The sequence below is a fragment of the Mytilus californianus genome, unplaced genomic scaffold (genome assembly GCF_021869535.1).
Source record: "Mytilus californianus isolate M0D057914Y unplaced genomic scaffold, xbMytCali1.0.p SCAF_5, whole genome shotgun sequence".
NCBI lineage: Eukaryota > Metazoa > Mollusca > Bivalvia > Mytilida > Mytilidae > Mytilus > Mytilus californianus.
This window is the reverse complement of record NW_026262701.1, coordinates 109,469,643-109,491,413: the sequence shown is the minus strand read 5'-3', so window position 1 is coordinate 109,491,413 and position 21,771 is coordinate 109,469,643. Positions and strand designations below refer to the sequence as shown.

Below are 21,771 nucleotides of genomic sequence, written 5' to 3'. Positions count from 1 at the left end.
TCGTGTCTTAAATTTACTTGACAGTTCTGAGTTTTACAAATCATGACCAATATTCATGATATAACTTTAATCTTTATTTCTCTTTATATGATATACTGTTGTTTCAAGTTACACTTCTTTACAACAAAAATAAAAGTTGGGCATGTAAAATAATTGAAAATTTGGGTATATAAATATTTTTACAAATGCAAATATGGCTATGAAATCTAAAGTATAAAATAATTCAAATGTGGGTGTGTTGATATAAAACAATTTCAATGTGGGTTTTTAAATAATTACAAATTTTGATTCCTAAATCTTACAAATTAAATGATTCAAGCCAATCATACTGTAGACATATTTCATTCTACATTCATAATATTCAATGTTGATATGGTAAATAATTATTATACCAAAATGTGGTTTATATAAATAGCAAATTATGATGATACACAAATCATTCATTTAACAGAAGAAAAATTTGTGTAATGTCATCTGTTGGAATATATTAAGTATTACACATGGACAGGATGTTCCCCATAAAATTAAGGTATTCCACACCCCAGAGTACACGCAACTGTCAAATAGAAGTTATTGCTTTACCTGTAATCAGCCATACAACTTATCAGTTGACCGACCATGCCACTACGATTTAAAAAGTTTGTTGATAGATGAAAATGAAAATCATCATTTTGATGAAAAAAAATTGAATTGAAATAGATTTTCTTCATCAAAATTATGAAGTTAATTATTTTAACATAAAAACAAATTGAATAATTCCCAAGGATTAAAAGAAAATTATTATCTACTCCAGGAATAATAAAAAAAATGTATTTATAATGGGTCCCATCAATGATTTCTATAGAAATCATCGGTCTTATGAAATGGTTCTCAAACAGACATGCATAATATAGATCTAAACATTTTTTTCTTTTCAGGAAGGAGTTATCACAAATATTTATTTTTGATAAAAAATTATAAAATTCAACACTCAAATTTGAATAAAAAATGAATAAGGTTTTTGAATCAAGATGGGAACAAATTCTTTGACCTAAACGAAAGCCCCCCCCCCCCCCCTCTTTTTTTAGCCACACAAACCCAAAAGATGAATTGTGGGGTCCAAAAGAGATACAAGACACCTATTTTAGTAAAGCAAATTTGACTGGCAATTTTGCGAACGGCAAAAATCCAAATGCTGTTTGTCAATACCTTCGACTTATATTCCAAGTGAAAACAATTACTTAAATGTTTAATAAAAATAAATCAAAATTAAACTACATGGGGGATTATTCAGAGTATTCCAACTTAGTTGCACCAAAAGGGTATCTTACTATACCAAATTAATCCTTGATTCTTCAAAGTTTAGTTTAGCCATAATAAAAAGGAGTATATAACAGCAATAGAATGTCATAAACAGTGCAGAATAAGTCTGTTCACATTTCAGGCGAAATTTATACTGTTGATATAGTGTCAAGACATATTTAAGACTGTCAAGAATGTGTCGAGACATATTCAGACATTATTTAGAATGTCAAGAATATGTCGAGACATATTCAGACATTATTAAGAATGTCAAGAATATGTCAAGACAGATCCAGACAAATTTAAGACAGTCAAGAATTGGTCGAGACTAATCCAGACTCTTATCAGATGATACAGGAAGTGTCGAGAAATTTTAAGACAATGTTCATACTGTCAAGACACTTGTCAAGAAAAATCAAGAACCTTATTAGACAAATTCATACTATGTCAAGAATTTTTAAAAATTATTCAGACAAATTAAGAATGTCGAGTAAAAATTCATGCAAATTCAGACAAAAACTGGTCTTTTCAGACTTTTTGACTTTTGTAGTGCAAGGATGTATAAGGACCGAAAACGTTGAAGAGCTATAAACCAAAAAGGACAAAAAAAAAACAGACAAATCAATCTAAGGCCAACTTTTCCTGATGAACCAGGGTTATGCCAAAGAACAACTCGTCCTTTTTCTTAAACAAGTTCAACGGACGATACCAAGACCTTGTTGAAAAATATTCCGTATCAACTTCACAAATAATACATGATGGTCTTGAAGTATAAATTCTAGGAACTGACGTTGTAAATCCTCATAATTAAGTGTTAATACCCCCCATCACACTAGACCCACGTACGATCCCGCTACGATCTCAGAAATTATGAAAAATTTTGGAAGTCGTAGTAAGATCGTGGTGGTCGTGGTAAGGTCGTAGTAAGGACGTGCCAGGTCTTCTTGATCGTGGAGGTCCACAACCAACTTTGAACATGCTCAAACATTCGTAGTGCAGTCGTGGCCAAAACTAGTCGTAGTGGAAGGTCGTAGTAAGGACGTAGTAAGATCGGGAGAGGCGTAGAAGCATCGTATTGGAAACGTGGTGCAATCAGGGAAGCCAATGCAAAATATTTCGCTGCGACCTGACTACGATTTCGCTGCGACCTTACTACGATTTCGTAGCGACCTTACTCGATTTCACTGCGTCTATCCCGATTTCACTACATCTTTATTGCGCTTCTGCTACGATATCGATACGATTATACTACGACAAGGAAGACAATAATACTCTGCTTCTACGCGCTTGTCGTCCTCACTACGATTCTACTACGTCCTAGCCACGATAATTGCACGACCTCATTCTGTTGATACCTTTACTTTTAGAACCACGACCTCTAAGTGTTTTTGATACTTTCAGTGGCATGTTTTCTCAGGGAAACTGGGATGTACAATGGGAAAGTTAAGATATTTATAGAGACGAAGAGCGTAGATACAACGTAGTGGAGTCGTGGTGCGATCGTAGAAGGTCTTGGTAGAAGCGTATAGAGATCCCGTAAGTCGTGGTAAGGTCTTATTAGACGTAGCAAGTGCGCGACAAGATCGTAACTAGAACGTGTTACTGTCGTAGCGAAATCGTAGCAGGATCTTATCAGGAGCATAGCAAGGTCGTGGTATGAACGTGACAAATATGAAATATTGAATATTCAAGCCGACCATACCACGATCTCACTGCGATCTTATTTTATATAGATTATAGTGGGATCTTCATGGTATTGGTCTAGTTTGATGGGGGCTTTTAAAGTGTTCTTATATTTGTATTTGTAAATTATTAACCTTTATTGTTTAATCGATTTTTGGTAATATCCTTTTGGCATGGCTCGATACTTATTCTTCCAGCCATTGTGTTGTTGTGCTGGGATCATTTTTTGTCTTCTTGTCTTTCATTTTTGCTTATGTGCTTTGTCTATATGCCATTTTGTTTTTCTTTATTGACATTTTTGTTTGTTTTTATAGTGATTAAGATTGTAACACAATGTTGACTTCAGCACTGTCTCCCTATTTTTGACATTTTTACCTATCATGTATGTTTGTTTTGTTCATACATTGTTGTCAATATAATGGAATTTTATTCGACTGTCATACAAGTGAGAGGTTTATAGCTAGCTATAAAACCATGTTTAATCCACCATTTTCTACATAAGAAAATGTCTGTACCAAGTCAGGAATATGACAGTTGTTATCCATTCGATTGATGTGTTTGAGCTTTTGATTTTGCCATTTGATAAGGGAATTTCCAATTTGAATTTTCATTGTAGTTCGTTATATTGGCTTATTTACTTTTTTCTAACAGACAGTAATCCATTCCAGTTGGTTAGAAATTCAGAAGTGCTTGTGTTGAGTGGGGCAGCCTCGGGGAAGAGAGATACTGTACAATAATCTTGCCTGGTAGCAGATGCACTACAACCAAGCTAAAAGTTAATGGTCGAGTTTACCTATCGAGGTGGATATTTATTCTGGCCTTGGACTTTTTAACTAGAGCTCCTTGTTCATCAAATGGTCTTCTTAGAGCATACGTAGGTGAACATAATGTCCCTTTTACCTGTACTTTCTCTTATATCTACTAAGTTCCTTTTCGTCCCTTTTGCATTCAATTTCTTTTTTATTAAAGTATCTCATTTGAAGAGAAGAACAAAACAATTTAAATTATACAAATTTTATTTCATAATATTAACTGAATTCATATAAATTGAAACAATTTCATTCATAATTTTTAAATAAGAGTCTCATTGAGAATTGACTGATACAACTAAATCTCAGAAAATGAGTATTCTAGAATAATGTAGAATATAAAGCTAATATCTTAAATGTTCAGTATTTTAATTTCAGGCTGTTCATGCTTGAAGTTTATTTTAGTTATCAACTATATTTTGTCTTTTGTCTTTCCTCTTCCATTTATGATCATGTTTAATAATGTTTAAGGTTATCAACAATTATTATTAATCAAATCACAAAAGCATTAAAGTATAAAGTTTAGAAAAGAGGATTCTTTAAAAATATCTGATAAATTTTAAACTAAGAATCCTATATGGAAATGTGATTAACTCTGTTTCCTGAATTGACCAAAAGGTGTGTTTCCATAACAGATGAAGACAATAAAAGGAACAACTGGTAAATGAACAGACAACTCATAATAACTAACATTGAGCTTTTAGAGTCAGATAAGTGTAAATGCATAGTCATATATTTTAGGCAACAGTTACTGTAGTTCTAATCTCATAAATCAATCATCAATGATAAATCATAACAAAATGAAGATGTAGAAAACTTATGTCTATACAATACTTAGTTGTAAACATAGCTTGTACAATACTTAGTTGTAAACATAGCTTGTACAATACTTAGTTGTAAACATAGCTTGTACAATACTTAGTTGTAAACATAGCCTGTATAATACTTAGTTGTAAACATAGCTTGTACAATACTTAGTTGTAAACATAGCTTGTACAATACTTTGTTGTAAACATAGCTTGTACAATACTTAGTTGTAAACATAGCCTGTACAATACTTAGTAGTAAACATAGCTTGTACAATACAACTCTATTTCAACTTATTCACATTGATTATAAAAACACAAAAATTGGAACAAGTTAAAACAAACAAAAATATCTTCAATTAGATGGAGTTAAATAATACAAAGACAGGAATTATTATATGGAATTAAAATTGCTTCTTGAATTCATTTAGTTGAAAGGCTATCAGGTATTCATAAAGTGTGAAAAAGCTATACCAAAATTAAATGTGTTTTACTTGTTCTAATATTTATTGTGCCATCATCTGACAGTAAACAATTGGTTAATGAATTAAATCTAAAGTTGGATTCTAAATTTCTGCCTTCTACTCATTGTCAGACAATGCCAAAATGACTAATTATACCACATCTTCCTTTATTGAAGGATTATGAAATATAATCCTAATTGTAAAATTCATATTTTCCCAAATCCTGACCAAAAAATTGTTCGTTATAAAAAAACTATGATCCCTTTACATTCTGGTTCAAACCATATGCAGTAGTTTCACTCCAAGAGTATAATAGTGAAAAGGTATAACATTAAATGTAAATTAATCAAAAATTTTAAAAAAGTCAAAAATTCTCTCTTTAAAGTATCAATGAATAATTCTAAGGTTCTAGATAAAATATGAATGAATCTGATTACTGGTAGAAATCTTGAATAAACTTAAAAATCAAAAGTAACATAAGAAATCTAAGTTTCCATCTGATAACATTTAACAAATGAAATATAAAATGATTATGTGAATAACTTTACCACATTTTTGTTAAAGTTTATGTTCAAGTTTGTTTGGTAACAATTAAGAAGTTTTCAGAAGTGTTAAGAGTTTGACATGTATGCAATTCACACTTTATTTTTTACTTTAAAGGAATCATGCAAAGTCCTCATTTATGATGGAAACTCCAAAAATCAATATGTACAAATATTCTAGCTGGTGAAATATGTGCAAACCCTCACTTTCTCTAGAAAATATTGCTCAAATAAGGTTTTTTGCTCTTGAATAGTATCAGAAACATACCATGCAGAAAAGCGAACAAATGACACAAAATCAAATGCTGACAGACTCCTATGCACCGACTGTATTAGCAAAGCAACGCAAGAGCAAGTGTTGGAAGTGATTAGCAGGTTGAAACAAAAAAAAAGTCAATCATGATGTATATAGTACAATGACATTTAACCTACACGTTATACATAACAGACCAACTAGTGGAACTGATTTAAAGAAGGTTAACTTATAATAAACACATTTATCCAGTAACAGGATATAGGGGGGGCACACTTTTTATGAACTGGATCAGGGCCTAATCTAGGATTTTGAAGAGGGAGAAGTGACTTCTCCTTCCAAGAGAGAGAAGGGAGAAGTGGTCAATTTCTTGGAGAAGTGAGATTCCATTACCGTTTCGGTTGCATCGTGTTTTCATGCTTATCACTAAGGAAATTGTTTTATATTCAATAAAAGATATACTTGCAGTTTTTTCATATGTTATTGTACACAATGTATATATAGAAAGTTCTTAATAAAAAGGTTTAGACAATATATAGTTGTTATTTATTTATTGATACCATTGTGTTCTAAATAAAATTTGTTGATTGGGACATGAGGGAGTAGCCTAGTAATATTATCATGATTATGATGCATTAAATTCATGTGCAACTGCCTCAATTTATTTAAGTCCAGAAAAAATATAACTCCCAGTTTTCCTGTTGAATTTCACATGACTGGGAATTTAATTTATATCACCACTTGTCATTATTTTGTAAAACATTATTGAATGTCCAGGACCGTGATTTTATCTGTTTATAGGTTAGTTGTAAATTGAGATTATCGTTAAAGATTGTAAGTCTATAAATGAAAATATTTTTCAATCGCATATTAATTATCCGACAAAGAGCTAATTTCTATTATTTTTTTAAAAATATCATCCATATCAACGAAATGGTCGTGAGAAACAATCCACTGCTGATCAACCTGGTCGAGTGTCGTACGTTTGCCATCACATTATCCATCAGCAGTCTTTCTATCTTTTATATTTCAATTTCTATTCAATCAATATAATAAATCTACCGTTAATTCCAACCTTTTACCTACCGAATAGTAAAACTGATCGACTCGTGTAAGTTGTAAAAATAAAACAAATCAGCTGAGTGATTAGGCATTATCCTCAGATGAAAATTATCGTAAAATGATAACTTAAACAGACGGTCAGTTTTCCTTTTGAACAGTTTTGAAAGTTATATCCGAGGATGTTCAAAGTCGCCGTTGTATTTATTTAATTTGATCGTTGACAGTATTAGTCCTGGGTCGTTTCGAAAATCTCGATTTTCCTTGTCAGCCGCCATTTTTTTTACCTGTGAGACTTGTCAATTACAAGTTGTCTCCCTTTTACCAATTTTGATAGCTATTTGACTTCGCTATGAAGTCAGTCGGCCGGCGATATTTAGCGATTTTCAAAATTCTTTGGCGACTTAAATCGTCATTTCGCCGGCAAGATTATGGCCTGCTGGATATGGGATATTTAGTCTTTATTTCGAGTATTATTTTCTTGAATACAAGATATTTCAATTAACATAAAGGAATATTTGATTCAAACATGTAGAGATACAGGATAAAGGGCCCACTAATAACCAAATTTCAAAAGGAAAAACTTGATATTATGCATTCAGTAAATTCATAAAAATAACACATGAAAAAGACACAAATGTATTAAATTGAAAAAAAATATATAAATGTAAGACTGATAGAACAAATAAACCTTAGAGATTCTAAAAATAGTTCAGAAGCTTGTGTCTTCATAATAACTACAAATACATAATAATAAATATGAAATGATCACAGTAAATCTGTACATATATTACATAGTATACAAATGTACAAAAAATATTACATGAAAAGTATAAAAATACATATGATTACAAATTAATCAATAAAATGTTTTACAAATGTAATTTCTTTTTCAAAGAAATAAATTATGAACATAAACCATTTATGAAGACATATAATGAGGTGCTTTTTTAAAATAGTTAGGGGTCACAAACTTTTCATTAAAATTTTGTTATGCCTCTAGCTTTTATCTGAGGAATTGCATCAAAATAGTATGCCCTTAATTTTTGTTAATTCTTCTACCTTTTTTTGATTTTCATAAATTTCTTAGGAAAAACAAAGAGATCCTTTTATCACCAAACTTGTATATCAAATGCATTTATCTCTTAAAATAAGATCACAGACTTATATATATTTTTCCATTATTTTGATTAATGTCCCATTCATATTGAAAAAGATATTTATCAAACTTGTTATTTTTAATTCCCAGCAGACAAACATCCTTAAGGTATCTGTACCATAATAGATACTTTTCATTATTGTTGTAATTTAAAGTAGAGTTATTTCCCTTGGTTGCCATATTAGAGAGTAATGTGTAAAAACTCTTTCATAAATCTTGTTTTACTAGACTGCTTGACAAGAGGCATGTTATAAATCTTGTTTTTAAATTTACAGTTTTATTGATTATTTTGTCAAAAATAGTACAGGTTCTTAAAAGATTAATGAATAATCTAAGGAGATAACTACAAAAATAATATATGGCACAAATGTGATGAATATATACATGTGCTGTAAATAAACTTCAATGCAATTATTTACAAGAAAAGTTAATTGCTTTTTTTACATTTGGTAATTACTGGTATTCAATAATCACACTTGTTTTTTTCAGTTTTACATGGAATGTTTAGTGAAGTATATTTCCAACAAAATTTCATCTTTGAAAGCACTTTTTGATACTGAAGCTAACAATGAGTCCAAACATAAATGTAACCATGGAAACTTGATAAGTAGATGGCGCTTTCCCAGCTCCAACAGATGGACAGTTCTGTCCTTGACATTCCATAGTTTCTAAAATGTAAAATTAAAAACAAGTTTAAAGCTGTATCTTAATATTTCATTTCAGCTGGTAATTAGTTTATTAAATAATTTTCAACAGCTTTTAAAATACTGAAAAATATGACACACAAAATTTGCAAGATGCATGCTTTTATACAAGGTTAAATCAAACTAAATGAATAGATAGATAGAGATACAAATTGTTGTCATGTAAGGGCTAGTTTTAAGTTTCTCATTCAAAGCAAAAAGCAGACTTTTAAAAATTGTATAAAAAATCAGGTTTCATGTAGTTTTTGTCTACATAACATAGATGGTCATATTGCCATGTATATAAATGGTGACAACAACAACTCATTAAGACGAACTTGACCAAAAGAAACTGGCAGTATTTAAGGATGAAAGAAATCAATAGTCCTCATTAAACCTTTTTCTCTATATTTTGTTGTAATAATTGTCAACTTGATGTTTATCAAGCAATACATATTACACAGGAGCAGATGGTGAAAATAAAGAGATGTGGTATAGTTGCCAATAAACCAACTTTCCATCAAAGACAACTGAAACATTAAAGTGAGGTCAAGGTCAGACAATTTCTGCCAGACAGACATCTCAACCTTACAATCAAACTTTAATACACAGAATACAGTTACCCTATTACTTCAAGTATCTAAAAACTAGAGGCTCTCAAGAGCCTGTGTCGCTCACCTGTATCTACTGTGGTTTTGGAAATCATGTTTAATAAAGTTAAAATCATAATAAATAGTATAAGATACCCTAATGATGACTGAGGTCAAGTTTGTTTAATTTGGCCCAGTTGTTAAATTAAAAGCAGAAGAGTTTTGAAAAAGTTTACAAAAATTACCAAAAAATTGCAGAAAATGACTATAAGGACAATAACTCCAATACCTTGTCAATTGACGATTTTGGCCATGTTGAATTATTTGTAGATTTTACTTTGCTGAACATTATTGCTGTTTACAATTTATCTTATCTAAAATAATATTAAAAATAACCAAAAACTGCAAAATTTCCTTAAAATTACCAATTCAGGGCAGCAACCCAACAAGGGGTTTAATGGGCAGATAGATCTAAACCTGATGAACATTTTTACCAAGTCTGCTCTTAATGCTTAAGTTTCCAAGATATAAGCCAAAAACTATATTTTACTTCTATGTTTTACTTTTAGTCATGTTGGCCACGTTGGTTGGAAGGTGGGGTCATCAGACACAATATTTAAACTAAATACCCTATTGTTGATTGTGGTCAAGTTTGGTAAAGTTTGTCTCAGTAGTTTCAGAGGGGAAGATTTTTGTAAAAGTTAAGGACGACGGACGGACTGCAAGTGATGTCATTTTTCATGGTTTTCCTGGTAACAAGTGAACCACAAATTTAACTGTTCAACAAATTACAAATTTTCTATCAGGTTGAATGTAGACTTCAACAAAACCACAAAATCACATATCCACGAAAAAGGTGAGTTTCCCACAATCCACGAAAATTGGTACCCACGAAAAATAAATGAATCCACAGTATAAGAAAATCTTGACACTCCAAAACTCAAAATAAGGATAAACAAGTCCCCAATAGAAAACTGTCCTCTTCACTATTTCCATATTCAAGAAAATGCATCATAAAATAAAATGCTCCGCAGGGCGCAGCTTGATACGACCGCAGAGGTCGAACCCTGAACAGTTGGGGCAAGTATGGACACAACATTCAAGCTTGATACAGCTCTGAATTTGGATTGTGATTAAATATTTGACACAGCATAGGTTTCTGACACAGAATGAATGTGGTCTAAGAACTTAAAAATTTTAAATTGGACATTCACCTATTATGGTCCAATATCCAAAATCTAAATACATGGTTAGATTCAGCATATCAAAGAACCCCAAGAATTCAATTTTTGATGAAATCAAACAAAGTTTAATTTTGGACCCTTTTGATCTCAATGTGGACAAAGTTGATAACGGGGCCCAAAAATCAAAAATCTAAATACATGGTTAGATTCAGCATATCAAAGAACCCCATATATTCAATTTTTGTTGAAATCAAACTAAGTTTAATTTTGGACCCTTTGGACCTTTATGTAGACCAATTTGAAAACGGAACCAAAAATTAAGAATCTAAATACACTGTTAGATTAGGCATATCAAAGAACCCCAATAATTCAATTTTTGATGAAATCAAACAAAGTTAAATTTTGGACCCTTTGGACCTCAATGTGGACCAATTTAAAAACGGGGCCCAAAATCCAAAAACTTAATACACGGTTATATTCAGCATATGAAAGAACCCCATATATTCAATTTTTGTTGAAATCAAACAAAGTTAAATTTTGGACCCCGATTTGGACCAACTTGAAAACTGGGCCCATTATCAAAAATCTAAATACATGGTTAGATTCAGCATATCAAAGAACCCCATATATTCAATTTTTGTTGAAATCAAATAAAGTTTAATTTTGGACCCCGATTTGGACCAACTTGAAAACTGGGCCCATAATCAAAAATCTAAATACATGGTTAGATTCAGCATATCAAAGAACCCCATATATTCAATTTTTGTTGAAATCAAACTAAGTTTAATTTTGGACCCTATGGACCTTTATGTAGACCAATTTGAAAACGGAACCAAAAATTAAGAATCTAAATACACAGTTAGATTCGGCATATCACAGAACCCCAATAATTCAATTTTTGATGAAATCAAACAAAGTTAAATTTTGGACCCTTTGGACCTCAATGTGGACCCATTTAAAAACAGGGCCCAAAATCCAAAAACTTAATACATGGTTAGATTCAGCATATTAAAGAACCCCAAGAATTCAAGAATAAAACCCCATTGAAATTGATCAAGAAATAAGCAATTTATACAAAGTATATTCTTTTGCACAATACTGTGCAATTGAATATTTCTTGCTATTGCGCAATACTGTACAATTGATAATTTCTTGCTATTGCGCAATATTGTGCTATTGGATATTTCTTGCTATTGCGCAATACTGTGCAATTGAAGATTTCTTGCTATTGCGCAATACTGTGCAATTGAAGATTTCTTGCTATTGTGCAATACTGTGCAATTGAAAATTTCTTGCTATTGCACAATACTTATTGTATAATAATTTACACATCCTGTTTGGTGTGTATTTCCTACCATATCATTATTATTTGCTTTTAAATATAAATCAGAAATAACCAACTTAAAATGGAAAATTTTAAAAGAAAAAAAAAAGGAAAAAAAGAAAAAAAAAGAAAACCACTCCCCCCCCCTACCCCCCCAAATTTTTTTTATCCCCTTATGATTCATCACCCCCAAACTCAATCCCAGCCTTCCCTTTGTGGTATGGTATCTTGCAGTACAATTTCAGAGAGATCCATACAATTGAACACAAGTTATTGTCTGGAAACTAGAAAAATGCTTATTTTTGGCCCCTTTTTGGCCCCCAATTCCTAAACGATTCGGGCTATTACCCCCAAACTCAATTCCAGCTTTCCCCTTGTGATATGGAACCTTGTAGTACAATTTAAGAAATATCCAAACACTTACACACAAGTAATTGTCATGAAACTAGAAAAATGCTTGTTTTTTGCCCCTTTTTTGGCCCCTAATTCCTAAAATTTTGAGGCAATTACCCCCAAAATCAATTACAGCCTTCCCTATGTGATATGGAACCTTGTGGTACAATGTCAGAGAGATCCATACACTTACACACAAGTTATTGTCTGGAAGTTACAAAAATGCTTATTTTTGGCCCCTTTTTGGCCCCTAATTCCTTAACTGTTGGTACCATAACCTCCAAAATCAATCCCAACCTTCCTTTCGTGGTATTGAACCTTATGGTAAAATTTCATGGAGATCCATAAACTTAAACTAAAGTTAGAGTGCGAAAACCAATGTGTCTTCGGACGACGCCAGACGACGCCGGACGACGACGACGACGACGACGACGACGCCAACGTCATACCAATATACGACCAAAAAATTTTTAATTTTTGCGGTCGTATAAAAACCAGCAGAAGATTGATTTTTAATTATATGTCAGTTACATCAGACGTCAATATAGAAAATAAGGTTCCTTCCACTTGAGACTGTGAAACATCTAGTTTTAGATATGTTCCCTATGGTCATGTCATTACAGGAGACCTCAAAAATTGGTGTAAACATGAAAAATCTGATAAAAAATCTCTAGACAGTTATTTGAATAAAATTATGAATACTGTTGATATTCGTATATCTCATTTTGAAAAAAATTCTGAAATTAATAATAGGGTCCATGATATTGCCATTTCTAGAATAAAAAATAAACTCCAAGTACTCGCAAAGCGGTTTGTGTTCGTACCGGCAGACAAAGCAGCCAATAATGTAGTGGTGGTGTGACGCATATACTACACGGAAGTTCTCCAAAATGAAATTATCAATTCTTCTACATTTAGGTCTGTACGCTCCACAGAGAGTCAAATTGTAAACAAGCATATCACTGCCACTACCCAGCTTAAAGCCTCTTCCCAACATTTGAAAGTCCCTACTATGTACTGGTTACCTAAATTGCACAAAAAACCATTTAAATTCCATTTCATCTCCGCATCTAGTAATTGTTCTACTACTAATCTATCAGTGCTTCTAACTTCCTCCCTTTCTACTATCAAAGAACTTGTTATTAACTTTTGTAATAAAGCTTATGAAAATAATGGTATTAATTATTTTTGGAGTGTTAAAAATTCTTTAGAGGTTTTAGATAAAATACATGCTTTTGATGGTCCTTTTAATTCTGTTGACAGTTTTGATTTTTCTACTCTCTACACTACACTTCCACACAATCTTATCAAGAAAAAGTTTTCAAATTTAATTAAATGGTCTTTTGAAAAATCTTATTGCGAATTTATTTGCTGTAACTCGTTTAAAGCCTTTTTCTGTAACGAAAAAGGAAAGTATGCTAGATACACTTACTGGAAATGTGAAGATATGATTGAAGCTTTAAATTTTCTCCTGGACAACATATATATACGTTTCGGCGATAAAGTGTATTTTTCATTCCCTATTGTTGATTTTCCTTTTTTAGACTGCGATGTTCCTTTGGCACCATCATATGTGTTTATATATCCCAACTCGTTCGTTATGCCCGTGTGTTTAGTGATGTCATAGATTTTAAAGAACGTAATCAATGCATCACTGGTAAATTATTAAGTCAGGAATTTCGTTACCATAAATTACTTAAAACTTTTACTAAATTCTTTCATAGATACAAAGATTTGATTAGTAAATTTGGCTGTACCTGTAGAAAACTTATTAAAAACGGTATTTCACATCCTAAATTTTAAAGTAATAATATTGTACTAAAAGCGCGGAAATCACTATGTGATCCGTGTAAACTCATCAACCTTTAAACAAACTTATTAGTAAGGGTTATCTTACCAATGTTGTAATTAGATCTTTGAATATAGTTTACATGGGCACAAATATCGATTTTGTCATCAGCAAGTTAAAACATAATTAAATTTGTATTCTTTTCAAACGGGATGTATAAAGACACATCCACGTTCATTTTTTCTTTAAAGAGGTTAACTCCTAACTATCCTACTGCCTGTCATTTATTTTTGGCATTGCACAAATCATGTCTTCTTTGACTGTCCAGGACGTTAAAATACTAAATCCCTGGGATGTGTTTTAGTTGATTTTAGTCTCTGATGCATGATTTTTTATTATTAATTGTTTTTGGCTTTTAACTAGCTGTCAGTAACTGCTAGTACTCTCAAATCGTACTTTCTTGTTAATTTGACCTGTTGATACTATTTGTAATGCTTTTTTGTTATTTAATGTTTACTTATTCAGGGTTATATCTCGTCTATATACCAGCTTTGATAAGTGTTTGGTATGACTATAAATTTTCACTTCTTCATACTATGAACAAAAAAATTATTTATTTTGTAAAAAATATTTCCGTTCTCCATTTAAACTGTATACCTTACGACAAAATTATTTTCATTAACCTGTGTATATTATTGTATTTGGCGGCTTTTTGTTCAAGGTTATTGTTGTTTTTTTTAAATTGTTTAACATCTCACAGCGGTATACTACAGTTGCCTTTATTTATTCACCCCTTATTTTATTTTATTGATTTTGTATTTACATTGTATCATAGATCGAAATTTATTCGTTCAATGTATGTTCACTTGTGTTAATATGTCTTTTGATTGAGTTAAGCTATTTCAATTGATATTTTAAAGTGTGTCTTTCTATGTTGTGATGTTACACTATTGTTTCAGATAAGGGTGAAGGTTGGTACCTATTAAAACATTTAAACCCACTGTATTTGTTTGCACCTGTCCTAAGTCAGGAACCTGATGTTCAGTAGTTGTCGTTTGTTGATGTGGTTCATAAGTGTTTCTCGTTTTTTATATAGATTAGACCTTTGGTTTTCTCGTTTGAATGGTTTTACACTAGTCATTTTTGGGGCCCTTTATAGCTTGCTGTTCGGTGTGAGCCTAGGCTCCGTGTTGAAGATTGTACTTTGACCTATAATGGTTTACTTTTACAAATTGTGACTTGGATGGAGAGTTGTCTCATTGGCACTCATACCACATCTTCTTATATCTATCATGAACTTCTATGATGCACAAAACCCACAAAAATAAAATTCCTAGGTAATAACCTAAAGCAGAAATATGACAACATGACAACTTATAATACATTTTATATACATACCAAAAAGTTGAAATTTAGCTTCATTTTCTCCATGTTCATTTTTCCCTGTACAATAATAATCTCCATAATCATTTCCTTGTACATTTTCTATTGAAAGAGTGTACCACTTCTCATCAGCTTTCAATCTCTGATCATCTTGTTGTTCTAATGTGTATTTGTCATTGTCCTGAATTTGTTCTTTTTCTTGTGTTGCTTTGTTTTCTTTGTACCATATAACTTCTGCTCTAGGATTAGCTATGTATAAAAAATATACATATATATTAACAATAATGGCATATTATCCTTGAAATACCTGATAACAGTAGAAAATTCAATTCAAACTAAAGGTCAATATATATACAATATATCTGAATACTTTTCTATATAAGTATACTTTTTCAGTCTGAAATTTCAGCTGAGACATTTTATTTTGAGAGTATATGAAAAAAATGAAATGTGGTATGATTGCCAATTAGACAACAGTTTTACTATAGACCAAAGGACGATGATTGGTGATGCATACATTCTTAGCTTCCGAAGAAATTGTTCACCATATTTTTAAAGGCTTAGAATTTCTCCGGATTGCATATCTTTTAATGACTAACAAGTGGTTTTAACATTTTGAATTTTTAAATTTCTGCAACTTAACATAATAAAATGAGACTATATTGCTTTTCATTGTATTTTTTAAGGAATCATAATAAAACAAGTTTTATTGAAAAGCCTTAAAATAATCAATGGTTATTGATACATCTATCATAAGGCTAAATAACATGCCATTTTCAGGGATATTTTATTTATATTTTTATTAAATGATTCTAAAATTCAATATCCCCTTAAATGTTACATTAAAGTTAAAGAACATGTTCCTTTTATTGTAATGAGGGCCTGGGTGGGGTTAACAGAATGGAGAATAATGGCAAAAATATATTAATAGAGAAAAAAAGAGCAAAAAATAAAGAATAGAGAATAATATCGTGCAAAAGTATTAAGAATTACTGGGGAATATAACTGAATTAGTTAATTAAATTCTGATAACAGAAAAGCCCCCAAAAATAAAGAATACAAAAATGAAGAACCACCCATTCAGACCCTCAATAATGACATGGTCATATTTTATAAATTGCATAATAGCATAACAGACTTCTGGAAAGTTTTAATATATATATATCAGTATTTATTCTTGACCGCAAGAATTTATAAATTTCTGTAAAAACAATTGTATATATTGTTCAGGTTACTAACAAGTAGTGAGCCCATGACCTGTGGTATTTCTACTAAAATTGTTTATTTTAACAAAAAAAAATTTAATTGCAAAAAGTAATAACTGTTGACAGAGAGATATGTCTTGTCTGTATGATATTTTGATAGTTGAATGCAAATGTTGACATTAAAATATCAATACTTTAACATGTAAAGAATGCCAAAATTTTAAGTCAATGACCTACAACAGAAGATGGTAGAAAGAACTAGCTATTATTTTTATGTACACAGAGAAGGAAAATAACATAAAAGGAAAAATGAAATAAATAATATTCCAACCTATCCACATTAGTCAAATTGTTACACATAGTACAGTAGATTAACTTATAAAAGCTTACCTGCTACTAAGCACTCTAATTTTGCATGAAACCTCCGATTTTGTGCCTGACCCACAGTATCCTGGATAGCTGTACAGTAAGGAGAAAATCTTACTTCAAGCTGCACTGTATACGATGCTGGTGGTTTAACATTGTTATCAGCAATACAAATAAACTGTCCACGATCTGTAGCATTGATTTGGTAAACGTTGTAAGTACCACCCTGAAAGTGTAATTATATTTATAGTGTTAGTTTGATATGTACAATGTAGCATTAATTCAATACTTCTGAGGAAGATCTGGTAAATGTGCTTACTGTTCTTTCATTTTATTATTATTGCTGTTTAGTGTTTTTTCTTGAACAAATCTGTTTATCAGCAGTGTCCAAGGATATACAAACAAGACTGCACATGATGAAATGTCTTGCCTGTTTTACTTATGATTGAATTCATGTTGAAAATCTGTAATGTGAAGGTTATACTACAAGTATCACATAAATTTAACATTATCAATAATCCATGAAAATGAAGTCAGCCAGATGAACTAGGCCAGACAGACATGCACACCTAACAATCATCCCATACAACAAACATAGTGGTCCTAAAAAGACCTAGCTATTATTTATAGTAACTGATATACCAAAAAACCTATCATTGACCAATGAACCATGAAAATGAGGTCAAGATCATAAAAATCTGCCAGACATACATGTACACCTTACAAATATAACACACACCAAGTATGTTTGACCTATTGCTTATAGTATCTAAGAAATAGACCAAACCAAAAAAATTGACCATTGTCGAATGGACCATAAAAGTGAGGTCAAGGTCAGATAAAACCTGCCAGTTGGACATGCACACACTATAATCATTCAATACACCAAACATAGTGGCCTCATTGCTTAAAATATATGAGAAATAGACCAAACCAAAAAAACTAAACATTGTCCAATGAACCATAAAATTGAGGTCAAGGTCAGATAAAACCTGCCAGTAAGACATGTACCCTTTACAATCATTCTATACACCAAATATAACTGACCAACTGTTTATAGTATCTGAGGAAAGGACAACCACATAACTTTAACCTTGATCACTGATCCATGAAATGAGATTGAGGTCAGGTGAACCCTACCTGACGGACATCTAAACCTTGCAAGGAAACTAATATACCAAATATTGTTATCCTATGAAAAATATGAAACAATTCAATTGAACATGAACCAACGACAACCTCTGAACTACAGGCTCCTGACTTGGGACAGGCACATAATGTGGAGGGGTTACACATGTTTGTGAGCACTCAACCCTCCCTCCAACCTGGGACAGTGGTGTAACAGAACAACATAAGAACAAACTAGTCTATTACAGAATTCCAAAATTGACCCTTTAATCAGAAATCGGTTTTGAATAGTTGTTTCCCTTAAGAGGGACATAAAGGTTCATTGGCAATGAAGAGCTAGTGGAAAGAGCAAATTTATTTATCTATACATAATGTGTGTAATATATTTGTTTTTCAAATCTTTTAATAACATTTAATATCTTTTGTTAAGCTAAAGACTTTTGATTTCAATAATAGCTACTGTACATGTCTTTTGTGAATTTTACCACAAAAATTACCATGTTCACAAGTCTAGACAAATGGGAAAAAATTTCTCAAATAAGTAAGTAAGAGCTAACGTGCAACTACAATATATGGGTGCAGTCTTTCTGTGATGTTTCAGGAATCTTGGTTGAAAACTGTAGCAGGAGTTAATTACATAAAACTGGTACAATCCTTTTTTAAATTGCAAAATTACTAAGTTAATCCATTTCAGGCAAACATGAAAAAAACACAATTTTATAGCAGCAGGTGCACAACTTCATCATGTGTGGCCTCAGGGATTTTTGATACACTTTTCCCTACCTGCCCATCTGCCTGACATCCTTATTATAACTAAGCCAGTTTTTCACTGTGTCCAACCTAGTCAAAAGTGGTGACTGTCACTGTGAAGCTAGCATGAGAAGCAATTTTTTTTGTATTTTGCCTTACCCTTTGCTGGAATCCACCATTAGGCAGTGGGAATCCATCTCCTCTTTTCCATGTAATATTTGGTGAAGGGTTTCCGTTAGCTTCACAAACCAGTGTGATATTTTGTCCTTCCTGTACAGTTATACTGGCAGCACTGTCAGCTTTTATAGTAGGAGCAACTGGAAAAATTGTTAAATAACTAATGAATAAAAAATGAAAGTTCAAGTATTGTCAGTTTAATATTTTTTGTTTTTTCACAATAACATGAATAAAAAGAATGATTAAAAAATCCTGTGTGGTCTGCAGTTTTTATGTAAAATGTTTACATACAACAAACAGCTTTCTAGCAATATATGTTTTTTCTATACAGTGAAATAGCTTTCATGTTCATTTCTGTGTAGAAAAGCTATATAAGTTAACAAAAATACCGAAATCTAAGGCAAATTCAATAAAATGCTCCGCTGGGCACAGCTTGATACGACCGCAGAGGTCGAACCCTGAACAGTTGGGGCAAGTATGGACACAACATTCAAGCTTGATACAGCACAGAATTTGGATTGTGATAAAATATTGACACAGCATAGGTTTCTGACACAGAATGAATGTGGTCTAAGAACTTCAAAAAATTTAATATACCTATTCAAACCATATCAATATTATTCGCTTTTATATATAAATCAGAAATAACCAATTTAAAATGGAAAATTTTAAAGAAAAAAAAAGGAAAAAAAAATCCCCCCCCCCCATATTTTTTGAATCCCCTTATGATTTTTCACTCCCAAACTCAATCCCAGCCTTTCCTTTGTGGTATGGTACCTTGCAGTACAATTTCAGAGAGATCCATACACTTGAACACAAGTTATTGTCTGGAAACCATAAAAATGCTTGTTTTTTGGCCCCAAATTCCTAAACATTTAAAGCAATTACCCCCAAAATCAAACCCAGCTTCCCCTTTGTGATATGGAACCTTGTAGTACAATTGCATAAAGATCCATAAACTAACACACAAGTTATTGTACTGAAACTAGAAATATGCTTGTTTTTTGCCCCTTTTTGGCCCCTAATTCCTAAAATTTTGAGGCAATTACCCCTAAAATCAATCCCAAACTTCCCTTTGTGGTATGGTACCTTGCAGTACAGTTTCAGAGAGATCCATACACTTGCACACAAGTTATTGTCTGGAAACTAGAAAAATGCTTATTTTTTACCCCTTTTTGGCCCCTTTTTCCTAAACGTTTTGGGAAATTACCCCCAAACTCAATTCCAGCTTTCCCTTTGTGATATGGAACCTTGTAGTACAATTTCAGAAAGATCCATAGACTTACACACAAGTTATTGTCATGAAACTAGAAAAATGCTTGTTTTTGGCCCCTAATTCCAAAAATTTTGAGGCAATTACCCCCAAAATCAATCCCAGCATTCCCTTTGTGATATGGAACCTTGTGGTACAATGTCAGAGAGATCCATACACTAACACACAAGTTATGTCTGGAAGTTACAAAAATGCTTATTTTTGGCCGCTTTTTGGCCCCTAATTCCTTAACTGTTGGTACCATAACCCCCAAAATCAATCCCAAGCTTTCTTTTGTGGTATTGGACCTTATGGTAAAATTTCATAGAGATCCATTCACTTAAACTTAAGTTAGAGTGCGAAAACCAATGTGTCTTCGGACGACGACGACGACGACGACTACGCCAACGTCACACCAATATACGACCGCAAAATTTTTTGGCGGTCGTATAAAAAGAGGAAATCCATAAAATTACTAACAAAATCAAATGGTATCAATTAACGGAATTGGGTTAGCAACCCAAACAGAAATAAACATGATAAAAGGTTAATGTGACAATAATTGGGATTCAACAGCCAAAACTTTGTTAATATACATCACAGACATACAACACAGCTGACTTAAAAATTCAAACAAACATAAAAATTAATCTAACAAAGACGCCAACTAAAAAGGTGTAGTAGATAGTAATTAACTTTTCATAGATACCAGGATCAAAATTTTGTAAGCCAGATGTGTGTTTTGTCACAAAAGACTCATCAGTGACGTAAATTTTCCAGGGATGTCCTCAAAAAAAAGTTTATAGTATACAAGTCACTTTTTTGATAAAATAAAGTAAATTTAAAGACACCAATATAAATACAAGGGAAAACAAAATTGAAATAACATTATAAAACCTTTGTGTCTGAATAGAACACAGGACTTTTAGAGTTTCTCTGACAATGAAAAATTAACACAAGTTTTAAAACCAAAAGTAACTGAAAGTGTAAACGTTACTTCTATACATAATCGAGTAAAATAAAGATTGCCAATGAGACAACCAAAGTTCAAATGAGGTGGATGTAAGCAATTATAGGCAACTGTACGGCCTTCAACAATGAGAAAAACCCATAACGTATAGTCAGCGGCTGCTACAAAAGGCCCCAACATGAAAAATATGGAACAATTCAATTGAGAAAACTAACGGCCTAATTTAAATTTATAACAAAACAATTTACCAAAAAATAAATGTGGATAGTGTCCACATGTGGACACAGATGATGCCCCCGCTTGCATATCATATAGTTATAAAGGGACATAACTTAAGAACGGTAAAAGTGACGCTACCCAAATTTGAACTTGATCTGAGTTTTGTGGTAATAAGCATTGAGTGTAAGTCTCAAAACATTGGTTGAGACTAACTTAAGTAGAGAACAGAAACTAAAAATTTAGCAATTTTTCTATTTGTAAACACGCATAACTCTAGAACAGTTGTGTATAAGTTTTATAAC

The 21,771-nt window shown here is 31.9% G+C and overlaps 1 protein-coding gene across 5 annotated transcripts in view; it reads right to left on the bottom strand.

Moving 5' to 3' along the window:
• LOC127700558 (lachesin-like) overlaps nt 1-21,771 on the bottom strand; it is a 208,970-nt gene that overhangs the window by 179,712 nt on the left and 7,487 nt on the right. For 3 of the 5 annotated variants that reach the window (XM_052204108.1, XM_052204112.1, XM_052204113.1), the window contains exons 4-6: nt 19,011-19,168; nt 16,998-17,199; nt 15,418-15,651 (exon numbers count right to left, since the gene is read on the bottom strand). The exons of 1 other annotated variant lie outside the window; for it this stretch is intronic. In XM_052204108.1, the coding sequence (XP_052060068.1) occupies nt 15,418-15,651; nt 16,998-17,199; nt 19,011-19,168 (594 nt within the window). Of the gene's footprint in view, nt 1-7,481; nt 8,725-15,417; nt 15,652-16,997; nt 17,200-19,010; nt 19,169-21,771 lie in introns of those variants that run through there. One more of the 5 variants, XM_052204107.1, reaches the window with a different exon arrangement.